Source organism: Protomyctophum bolini (assembly GCF_963924005.1).
Source record: "Protomyctophum bolini genome assembly, chromosome: 17".
Lineage (NCBI taxonomy): Eukaryota > Metazoa > Chordata > Actinopteri > Myctophiformes > Myctophidae > Protomyctophum > Protomyctophum bolini.
Window position 1 is genome coordinate 34076749 of NC_137878.1, and position 12422 is coordinate 34089170.

A 12422-nucleotide genomic window follows, 5' to 3' on the forward strand; every position below is an offset into this window, starting at 1 on the left:
GACCAAAGAAAAAGAAAGTGACTGATATACAGTACTGTTAATTCAAACTTGCAAACAAAATATTTTCTCCCTGCTTGGATTCTTTCACTTTGGAAGAAAGTTGGACGAACTATGGAGGGTTTGTGTACTTATTTTGTTTAACAAGTTTGGGAACTGATGTCCCACTCATCTCCTTCAGTGAGTTTCTATACACATTACCTTTCACATCATGCAAGGGCAGCAAGGCTGAGAGTGCCATTATCATTTATGATTACACAGCCATGTGCATTGCCAAGTGCTAAGAGGCGCTAAGTAGGCTTTCATACTAAATGATGAATTCCATTCAGACTTGCCTGAAAGAAAGTGACACAAGCAAGCAATAGACTAGGGGCTTTATAGTACAGATCTTGCTATTCCTTTCCACTGCCGTGGGGTTAGAATCATCCGTGGTGCATCCGGCTTGTCTGGTAACTTGGTGGGGGGAGTCCAGTCGGTCCTACCGTGAGCATTTCTGAAATCAGATCATTGCCAAAAATGGGGAATAATAACATTTCTACAACGCAATTATGAGTGGACAGCCACTCGGCCAAAAGAATACAAGAATGCTCGCCCCAAAACACACTCGCCCTCTGTCAAATCAGGTCCAGGTGAAGTTGTGGCCTCCTGGTGGCGCTATAATAGGCCAATGTGAAAAGGGTGGCATTTCTTCTTACGCCTTGGATGGCAATTGGATGATTTGAGGCATTTTGTTCAAAAAATGTGTTTTGCAAAAATCCACCTATTGGTGGCGCTATAACAGGCCAATGTGAAAAGTGTGGGATATATTCCTCAGCCTAGTAGGAAAGTCTGTGTCAAACTTTGAAAGCCAATGTTAGCCAATTAGGATGGAATATGAAATATCGGACAGATCCATCTTGAGCACATGACTATAGACAGAATCTGGAGGAGTAATATCAAAAGATGTGGAGCAGAGGTTCATCGTTGGCATCCAAGGAGTGTGTGTGCAAAATTTGGCATCGACCGTGTTAACGGTACCGGGGATTAGCTGGTAACAGACGGAACAAAGGATGGACGCGCACACACACACGGATGCACGCACACACACACACACACACACACACACACGGACGGACGGACGGACGGACGAAGTGCAAAACATACTCTCTCCCCGTGCCTTCGGCCTGGTGGAGGCAACAATACAAGAACTGCTGTGCTGTGGGTGAGCAGTCCGCATAAAACAATTGTACTAAAATTGTATTTTCCACAGTGTGCCACCTTTTGGTTCATCACCTTGTCTGTGAGTGAAATGTCCTGTCTCCCTCTCTCTCTTATCTGGCTGTGAGACAATGAGCTGCATGGGGAACCTTCTGGAGACCTCTCAGCTCAGCCTCCACATCAGGATACATCCTCTTCTGTGACATGGTGACACCGCCCCTTCCCTTCCTTATTCCCTTAGTGTTCCCTGAGAAGATTTTGTCTCCACCAAGCCGAACGCATAGGGAGAGAGTATGTTTTGAACCCTGTGTGTGTGTGTGTGTGTGTGTGGGTGTGTGTGCGCACGCACATTCCCACTACGTGGAAACAATTAACAATTCCAAGTGAGCTGATGTGATACCAGAAGGTGACGTGAAAACACGGCAGAATGTCACTGTTATGACGGACTCCCCCATACTGCATGCTGCGCATGGCTATTTACATTGGGCTTTAAGGCATTTTTGCACCTCAAACCATTTCTTGACAGCTGCTGAATAGGCAATTAAGCAAATAGGCTTGTTTTAACCGATTTCCATTCCGACAATGGAATACAGTGAATCTTCTTCATGCGAGATTTTATAATGAGTTGACAATGTGTTAAATATTAATTAGACTGTGTGAATGCAAAGAACAAAGAACTAGTAGCAGGCTAGAAAAACAGCTGGAGAGGCACTGATACCAATTAAAATACTATAATGATGACATTAAAACTCAGTCACAGATGGACATTTAAAGAGAAGCTGAGAAAACTTTGGCAAGTGAAAGAGCCACATTGTCTGTGAACAGTATATGTTGAGGCAGTGACTGTACTGTTATGACAATGGAGAGAGAGAGAGAGAGAGAGAGAGAGATTAGGTGAAAAGTTGGAGGCCCAGAGGCTGAAAATATTCATAAATTGATGACTGCTATTCTGCCATGCATAATACAGTGGAGAAACTAATTGATGAGTGGGTGAGAGGTTGATTTCAAAAGGGCCCCGGCTCCCCTCGTTCCCTCTCATTAAAAAACTAAGATAATGAATTATCTTTAAATGGCATGCGCCTTCCCATTTTAAATTAAAAAGATAACTGAAATGTGTATGTCGCCACGACCATCGGATCATAGAGAGCAGAGAAGAGAAGAAAAGAGTCTGGTTATGACAAAAAAAATTATTCTATTCATGCACGTTGATAGTATTGCTGGTCAGAGACTTACTGACTGTACATGTTACTTCACTTTAACTACTAGTATGAGACAGGTGGGAATTGTCATACATGAACTGTATGGATAAGGAGAAGTACAGTCCTTAAAGCTGTGTAGGGTGGTGTGACAACAATCACTCAGCTCAACATTGGAAAGGCCAAGGAGCTGGTGGTGGTGGCGGCAGCCTGCTGATCATTCCCAACACGTTACACGAAACTCCAGGCATCTGTGTCAAGGTATTTTCTTAGCAGACAAACAGAATGGAGTAAAAACATATAGCATGGTGACTAATGACTATAAATAGCTATCATTGTTAATTTGTTTTATTGTATCAATAACAAAGCTGACACATTTCACCTTTAACAACCTTCTTCAGTGTCTTCTCTGCTCAGAGTTCTGGATGTGTTTTCACATTTTGTTCTATTGGACAATATTATTTGGACTTTGCAGCACAGCACTTTCAGAAGGCTTTTGTTGAGCCGTGCTTTTATTTATTATATATTAAATGGGATTTCCAAAATGGACTGGCCCACCTACTGTACCTGTGTTGTGGTGTGAATACCATTTCTCAGACAACTGTATTTGACAGCTGTCCTCCCCCATAGATAATATGCATGTTAAATGACGGGATTTCTCCATATAATATTTTAAAAAAAAGTCGGTAGCAAAACCTTCAAACTGTCTTCTAAATCTATTCAACCAGGCCTGCAGTAGGCTATATGCACTGGACAAATGTGCATGACATTATTTAAATAAACAAAAATACGAGGTAGGTAATGACAGGGGGAGAAATCAACTTTTAATGACCACCCAACCGGAGTTTTCATGTTGCACGGTAAACTACGGTCATTAGTATTATGCCATCACCTGGGTCTGGGTGGGTCAGTCATGTAACTTTCTCGACGTGCTGTGCACAGTATGTGTTCAACAACAGAGCCATGCAAAATAACACTGACAGGTGGCGGAAACTTGACCTGCATAGCAACAGTTGCTAAACTATTTGGATTGGCATTGGACAATCGCTTTTTGGGGTGTGATTTAGTGAAGGGCTAATTGCAAGCTGAAATGCAGGTCTCCTGGTGACTACATGCACGTGTCTTCACTCTTCAATCCCACCCTGGACAGAAACCTGGTTTAAGGTACTGTATTTTCTTAGCAGACAAAACGGAATGGAGTAAAAACATAGCCCCAACTCCATGGTGACTAAACAGATAACTACAGTACATATATCACTATCATTGTTTTACTTTTATTGTATCAATGACAAAGCTGACACGTTTCACATGTTGAAGACAGAAACCTGTTTTTTGTCCCGGGTGCTGAAAACAGGATTTTCCTTTCACATTTCAGTGGACAGACTTAAGCCCTGTGGTTCTGAGATGTGATCTGTATTCTGGTCTGGTTGGCCTGCTGTAGTCACCTGCCTTCACCTGATGTGTGTGTGTGTGTGTGTGTGTGTGTGTGTCAGGACCCCCACAGGGCGTTGTGTAATTGGTGTTGATGAGTCCAGGCAGCCACACGTAAGCACCACCTCGCAGTACAATTATGCCCATGGAAGTGCAGGAAGAAATTTGCAAAATAAAGGTAATGGCTGGTGAAACACTTTCCTTTCATCTCGGGTGCCTAAAGTCCTAGGGTGGTGTGACAACAATCACTCAGCTCAACATTGGAAAGGCCAAGGAGCTGGTGGTGGTGGCGGCAGCCTGCTGATCATTCCCAACACGTTACACGAAACTCCAGGCATCTGTGTCAAGGTATTTTCTTAGCAGACAAACAGAATGGAGTAAAAACATATAGCATGGTGACTAATGACTATAAATAGCTATCATTGTTAATTTGTTTTATTGTATCAATAACAAAGCTGACACATTTCACCTTTAACAACCTTCTTCAGTGTCTTCTCTGCTCAGAGTTCTGGATGTGTTTTCACATTTTGTTCTATTGGACAATATTATTTGGACTTTGCAGCACAGCACTTTCAGAAGGCTTTTGTTGAGCCGTGCTTTTATTTATTATATATTAAATGGGATTTCCAAAATGGACTGGCCCACCTACTGTACCTGTGTTGTGGTGTGAATACCATTTCTCAGACAACTGTATTTGACAGCTGTCCTCCCCCATAGATAATATGCATGTTAAATGACGGGATTTCTCCATATAATATTTTAAAAAAAAGTCGGTAGCAAAACCTTCAAACTGTCTTCTAAATCTATTCAACCAGGCCTGCAGTAGGCTATATGCACTGGACAAATGTGCATGACATTATTTAAATAAACAAAAATACGAGGTAGGTAATGACAGGGGGAGAAATCAACTTTTAATGACCACCCAACCGGAGTTTTCATGTTGCACGGTAAACTACGGTCATTAGTATTATGCCATCACCTGGGTCTGGGTGGGTCAGTCATGTAACTTTCTCGACGTGCTGTGCACAGTATGTGTTCAACAACAGAGCCATGCAAAATAACACTGACAGGTGGCGGAAACTTGACCTGCATAGCAACAGTTGCTAAACTATTTGGATTGGCATTGGACAATCGCTTTTTGGGGTGTGATTTAGTGAAGGGCTAATTGCAAGCTGAAATGCAGGTCTCCTGGTAACTACATGCACGTGTCTTCACTCTTCAATCCCACCCTGGACAGAAACCTGGTTTAAGGTACTGTATTTTCTTAGCAGACAAAACGGAATGGAGTAAAAACATAGCCCCAACTCCATGGTGACTAAACAGATAACTACAGTACATATATCACTATCATTGTTTTACTTTTATTGTATCAATGACAAAGCTGACACGTTTCACATGTTGAAGACAGAAACCTGTTTTTTGTCCCGGGTGCTGAAAACAGGATTTTCCTTTCACATTTCAGTGGACAGACTTAAGCCCTGTGGTTCTGAGATGTGATCTGTATTCTGGTCTGGTTGGCCTGCTGTAGTCACCTGCCTTCACCTGATGTGTGTGTGTGTGTGTGTGTGTGTGTGTGTCAGGACCCCCACAGGGCGTTGTGTAATTGGTGTTGATGAGTCCAGGCAGCCACACGTAAGCACCACCTCGCAGTACAATTATGCCCATGGAAGTGCAGGAAGAAATTTGCAAAATAAAGGTAATGGCTGGTGAAACACTTTCCTTTCATCTCGGGTGCCTAAAGTCCTAAAAGTCTCTCTCTGGGGATCAAGAGCTTTTCCAGCTACCTGAAGATGATCTTAGATGGATGTCTGACATTTAAAGCCTTTAGGTTGGAGGGTTCCATACTCCATAGTGAATGTGTGAACTGTGGTTATAATGCCTCTCAGGCTGCCTTTCTGAAACAATCTTACAATAAATGCACCGACTATGACATTAAGCACACCGCAATTAAGACTATGTGGCTTCCGCGTGCGTTTAGGGTTAGGGACAGGGTTGGTAATGCGGAGAGTCGGAATGGCAATGCGTCGGAATAGAGGGCTTCAGAATGCCATGTCTGTGACCAGGGGGCCCATCGCTCTGTGTGATGTGTTTTATGGACTGTATATTCCAGAGTCAGTATGAAATAAATAGGCTACTAGTACTGTATGTGATTTTGGGTGTGTAAATACCATGTGAGTGCAAGTGTATAAAGTGTGCCTATACAGTATGGGTAGCAGCGAGGGCAAGGAGCCTGCCTTGTAGAGGGGAAACAGAATCTCAGGCCCAGACTGTGACAGCTCGCTGTCTTATGAAAATAAATATGCTGGCGAGCGGGGAAGCGTCTGGGTTGCATGGGTGTCAGCAGGAAGAGAGATGGGTTTTCTGGGCCTGTCAGGCCGACACGCCTGGTTTGCATTGAGATGCATGACCCAGCCCTTTGCTTTCTCCGACCCCAGACCTGCCTCCCTGCAGTCTTGCTGCCCCCTCTCAAATGCTGACGGGGGAAGAGAGGGGCATGGGGACTGGGGAGCTAAGGCCTGGGAGGCAGTGCCTCACAGCTGTGGTATCTGTATTCTGGTGTTGAGCAGTGCCGTCTGTCCCCTCGCCTACTCGGAGAACTTGCACGGTTTCTATACGCTTCACTGTCACTGTGGAGACTTTCTTCTGGCTTTCTGCTTGCGACTGTTCTGTTCTCACATCCTCTTACAGGACGGTGGGATGCACCTTTCAAATCGTGCAACACACACTGATGACATGTTGGCATTTACAGTCGGCACAAGCAGGCAATATGCATATTGTCTATTTTCCAGGCACAGGCCAGGAGGCTGTCATTGCGGCTGTCCGTATGTCTGTGTGCCTGTCAATCTCGGACACTCCAGGAACGATTGGTGTCAAATTACTATGCATGCTCATTCCCAGTAAGCCACTCGTGCAACATGTTGTCACGATTGGCGGCCTGTCTTTTGCCACATTTGTCATGTCTAAAAGCCAGATTAATTCTTAGCATTTTAACCACTGCCCTTAGTGAGATATATTTTTTAAAACATGCTATGCCCAAAATAGAGACGCTAGGATCTGTTTGGTTTATTGATCGGTAAGTTACGGTAACATGATGCTTCCATTATTTGTGGTTTTAGACCTGGTCCATAACAAACAGACCTGGAGGCTTGAACCCAGTCCAGACAGACCACAGTTAATTCTGCAGGGCACACTGTATGTATTTCAACCAGCCAGCCTGTAGGCATTTTGCATCATTTGCAGCCCTCCTACACAACTGAGCTCTATGCTTGCATAATTTAGGGTAGCGTTTCCACCAGTGCTATAACCTGCACGGAGAGGGAAATATTCTCTGTCCCTCCACACTGCCTCCATTGTGCAACTGAACACAGTCACCAGAAAATATCAACGCTTTCATTTGAGAATAATATCCATCCTTGCGTGAAATCTAGGACAACATCCACGTCTCGTTTTTCTAATAGAGTCATCGCACCACGTATAATGAAAGGAAACTGGAGGAGAAAAAAAAAGATTATTATTATATGCAGCAATACTGTGATAAATGCAAGATCCTGTATTATTAAACAGAACAGCTCCTCTGCTCCAATGAACTCCAATTAGCTGGGGCCCTAATGGATAATATACCGTACGACTGTGTCAGCTGCCAACAGACGATCAAGTATTTTCATTGAGCGTTTCACGAGCTCCTGTCACAGTAAGGTTTACAAGTGCACCTGTGTCTTGTATCCACGTAGAGAGCATCATGCAGATTAGATAACAGAGGCTGTAGCTTTGTGCCAATGCTGCTACACTATTGCTAGAACATACTGTTCCTTCAACATCGAGCCTTCTGCTCACATTAACTACTTTATTATTATTATTATTATTTTTTCTAAGAGTATTGTACTGAATGAATGTGAAGGCATGGCTGTTTATTCCTCGACACGTGTGCTCTGCCAATTTAAAATGTCCACACACATAAATAAGCAAGAACGAGTTAGCATTACTAAATTATACATGCATGCACACAATGAACCAATCATTCTTTGTATTAGTTTCGCTGATTAAGATCAAGGAGGCCAGTTATCTTTTATAGCCCCCACCACCCTGTCACCGCGCTACCCGGAATGGGCAGTCTGGTGGGCACGCAAACACACACTACTCCACTGGTAAGGCATGTTTGGCTTAAGAAAGCACCTGTAGACATTTTGTTATTCAGTATTTTACATGATGTAAAAAAAAAATACTGCTCTGTTTTGTATTCAGACATTAGTCCACATTTACTGTAGGCTGAGGGCCCCACATTGATGAGGGTACGTGAGAGAAAGTGAACAGTTTAAAGTAAATGTGCTGCAGGAATCAAGGATGCTCTAATTTGAAGTCTTTCACCCCTTTACTCCGTTATATTCTTCAAAAGATAGGTTATTGTTTATTCATAGATGAAGATCTGCTATCTTTGGTACTTTTATATGACACTGCACTGCACTGCACTGACTGCAGTATAAAGTAGGGCATTCATTTACCAAATAAAAGTTAAATAGAGGTACGTTATATATATATATATATAGTTTTCTCTTTTTCTAAGCAAAATGTTGTAGTCGGTAAAGGGGGTACTTTTATCCAGAAATCAGGAAAAGGGGGTACTGAAGCCAAACAAGTTTGAGAACCACTGGCCTAGACAGTTCGGAAGTGATGCAAGTTGGGAATGAATCCATTCACTTCCCACGACTCAGTCAGCACGGCACACCGTCCGCGGTTATCATGGGGACACACCAAATGAAGTAAATCGGTATAGATATTTAAATATATGGCCCAGGGGAGGGGACTCCGGTAGGCTGCACCAGGGCCCCTGCATGGGCGCGGATCCCATTTGCCCTGTCCATAGGGGTCAGCCCCCAAATATCCCAACAGGATTGTATCTAAAATCACATTATATAACATTGTCAATGTTATAATGTCATAATGTTATAATGTCATGTCAGGTATACCAAAGAGCAAACCAAAACAGAAGGACCAATATAATATTATCCACCATATTTTCTCATTTTTATTTATTTATTTATCTACATGGCTTTGTTTTTATCTGGTCATTTTCGTCCAGTGGCCACGTGAGGGCGTTGTAGGCCCTCACTGCTCGTGCTTGACGGTGTGTGAAAGTAGTGGATCCTGTGGTGAGTCTGTCTGTCGCAGGAGGAAAAAACTCTTCTGAATCATTTCTGAATTCTTCGTTCTTACGGCAACTTCAGACAAACGTTCGGTGTGTGTGTGTGTGTGTGTGTGTGTGTGTTTGTGTCTTCGTGTGTGGAGGAGCCGAGCCGAACTGGACCGTAGCGGAGCGTGTGTGAGGGATTTATTTAACAATGAATGGACGCTGACTGAGTGCAGCAGAACTTGGATTTCGTCCCGTTTGTTCAACGAGGTGGACTTATGAATGTTCCATAAACATTTCAACATGTATGCAGCAGCCTTCCTACTGATGGTGACCGCACTGAGGATCCAAGCTGACAGCCTGGAGTCACCAACAGGTAGGCTACTGAAAAACTCACTATAGTGCCGCCGCCGCCGTGTCGCCTGCTGAGTGCTGACAGTTCTTGTCGGCAAGCGACACGGACCACGCCGGTCGTACTGACTGTAGTGTACTAACTTTAGTTTTCGTTAACAATGACAGCGACGTGGCGTGCTTATTTGCCATAGCCGTGAAGCCCCATGAACACGTTTCAATTCCTTGTATTTGTTGTTAAAGTTTGGAGCAGGTAAACTTAAAGACTGTGGAGTGTGGAGTGTCCCAGTCCTATCGCCTGTGTTGCGGTTGGTGCGGGGTAATTAACTATAGTAATAATGACACGTACCTGTCATTTTTGTGTGAGCCATTATGTGCTTACAGCTTACTGGAGAGAATGTAGTCGTGGGACATTTTATTTATTTATATATATATATATATATATATATATATATATATATACGGTAGGCTGTGTGTGTGTGTGTGTGTGTGTGTGTGTGTGTGTGTGTGTGAACATTTTCTGATTTTTTTTTGTTGTTGCATGAGAATATCTATAGAATTGCTGTGATATTAGCCTACATAACTACACTACAACGGTCATAGAACACGTCCGTGCCCTCCTGGGGAGAGAGGCAGCAGCATTATAGCTCATACTGTACGTGCTGCGTGTGTAGCTTTACCCAATAATTAATTGCTGCGACTTGGGGCCAGCTCTCCTCTTCCCATAGTTTCATAATCCATTTTGAAAGGTAAACAATGTTGTCAGACAGTTGCCTCATGCCCCACATTAAAAATGTCCAGACTACTGGTTCTCTTTCTCCAAAAGCGGTGCAGAGCTGACCATGAAGCAGGTAGATGCCAACTCATTCATTAACCTGACCCTGACCTTTGATGATGATGATGAGTGAGAAAGCCTACAGCCTTCTCTCTGCAACCGTTTGGGTGTAAAGCCTTGCCTTGTGGTTTTGTGCACAGCATCTTTCATGAATCATACATTGAGCCACTAGTGTCTCGCCAGACCATCATTTTCCATACAGTTTTATTTTATGAGATTTTGTCACAATGAAGATGACACTATTATTGCATTGTCATTGCATAGCATTAAATGGGGCATTGGTTTAAGTTCATGACATTTGGACACAATGCTTTTTGTTCAGATAATACGTTGAGGGAATAGCACAATAACTGGCTTCTATGCTACGTATGCTTAAATAAATAACATTGGTTTTGGATCCAATTTGTTTTCATTTAACTCTGCTGGAATGCAACCATTATATTATGTATACAGTACAGATGGAAAAACATTTTGGTGAATGGAATGAAAATGTTCTCAGAACACATACAGTATAATGTTACAGCTCCAGGCTATATTGCATACAGTAATCCCTAAAAGTCACAGACCCAACTTTAACAATAATATAGTTTATATTCAACTTACTTTGCCTGGGGCAAATAATGCAATCTAGAATATAGTTTTACTGAAAACTAAAAGCATTTGTCTTTTGAGAAATGCACCAGTTCCTTTGTGAGATTTGATTGGAAAACTTTTCTTTTTTTTGCCTCTAGTCACACCCTGTCAAGTCTTGAGTGAAAAAAGATGGAGCACAGACACAGCTTTGGTTTATCTCAAGAATGTTTGGGGACTCCCGTGAATGCCGTAGCTATGATATAAATACTCTTCATGGGGTATACATTACGCTGCTGCTACCATCACCATTATTAGACTGAGAGCAGTTGTCAATAGACCACAGAACCACTCCCAGCTTTCTTTCGAAGATGTTCGTGCTAATGCAGCTGACGAGGACAGCAGATGAGTCCCCCTCCCGAATGTATTGCTAATTTTATATTCATTACAAATATTTGAAATTTGAATCCATTCATGAGTTGGTCCTGACTGAACTATAGTGTTTTCAAAGTGTTACGTAATGCGTATTTGACTATTTGACTGACACATGTGGCATAGCTCATATCCATAGTTTTGACCTTCACAGTGAATGAGTTGCTTTTCTGGGGTGAAACTCGGTGTGTTTGAAGTGCAGCATGCAGCCCTGCTTGCTGTGAGGAGCTGTGGAGAGAGAGAGAGAGAGAGAAGGTAATTTAATCTTAGAATGAACTCACCGCGTCTCCCCCACTCTCTGAACATGAACAGCACTCGCATGCAACGTGAAACACGGCGAGATTGGAGGAGGCTGTGTGAGAGAGGTTCACGTGAAAATCCTCAGTGTTGCTGAGAACTATGGAACCAAAATTATCTTTGGTGTGCTTCAGTGTACAGTAGGTATAGGTATACCCTGCTTGAATTTGCAACTGAAAATAGAACCCCCCCCCCTCCCCTCAGACCAGACGCATGCACATACACACACACACACACACACACACACACACACACACACACACACACCTAAGGCTCCAAGGCTGTACATGGAGGTTAAAGGACAGTGATGGACGATGGCTGTGTTATAGGAAGAAAAAAGGACGTGATTGTTCCACAGAACCATTGAGAATTATGGTTATTAATCATCATTGTTATTGGTTATTATGGAACACATGCACCCTTAAATAACCTACATCCATCTTTGTAAATACAAAAGCTACTATAATCTAGTATCTATATTATTAACTGAATTCAAAAACGGCTTCTATGAGTTAATGCCATTGTGCATTATACTAAAGGAAAACGGGTACAAATGAATAGAGCACCCCCACCACAACTTTGAATTAAAACTTCACATTAGCATACCTCCATTAGATGGATTGCATAATGTTTTCTCCAGACAGTCTGTGTTTGCTGAAGTGCACATTCTTAATTGTGTTTATAGTCACACACACACACACACACACACACACACACACACACACACTGTTCAAGCAGTTTGAGTGATTGAGTCAGTAGTATGACTCATGAGTAATCAGCCTGTCAGTGGCAGGAGTCCATAAATCTCTTCTATTGTGTTTCTTTGATAGCTTTTAAGGAGTTCTAATTGCCTTGACTGTTATGTTAGGCCCCTTGACTGTTAGGCCCCAGTTACTCATTCCGTATGTCCTTTAGATTTTGCCTAATACATTTGTTGGCCAAGCAAGCAGCATTTGCAAACAGTATGTCAAGGCGTCCGGAGAAGAAGAAG

The 12422-nt window shown here is 42.8% G+C and overlaps 1 protein-coding gene across 4 annotated transcripts in view; it reads left to right on the forward strand.

Moving 5' to 3' along the window:
• LOC308331342 (receptor-type tyrosine-protein phosphatase U-like) overlaps positions 1-12422 on the forward strand; it is a 265106-nt gene that overhangs the window by 124728 nt on the left and 127956 nt on the right. For 3 of the 4 annotated variants that reach the window (XM_080786750.1, XM_080786752.1, XM_080786753.1), the window contains exon 1: positions 9004-9322. In XM_080786750.1, the coding sequence (XP_080642876.1) occupies positions 9229-9322 (94 nt within the window). In that variant the 5' untranslated portion in view covers positions 9004-9228. Of the gene's footprint in view, positions 1-9003; positions 9323-12422 lie in introns of those variants that run through there. The other variant, XM_080786751.1, reaches the window with a different exon arrangement.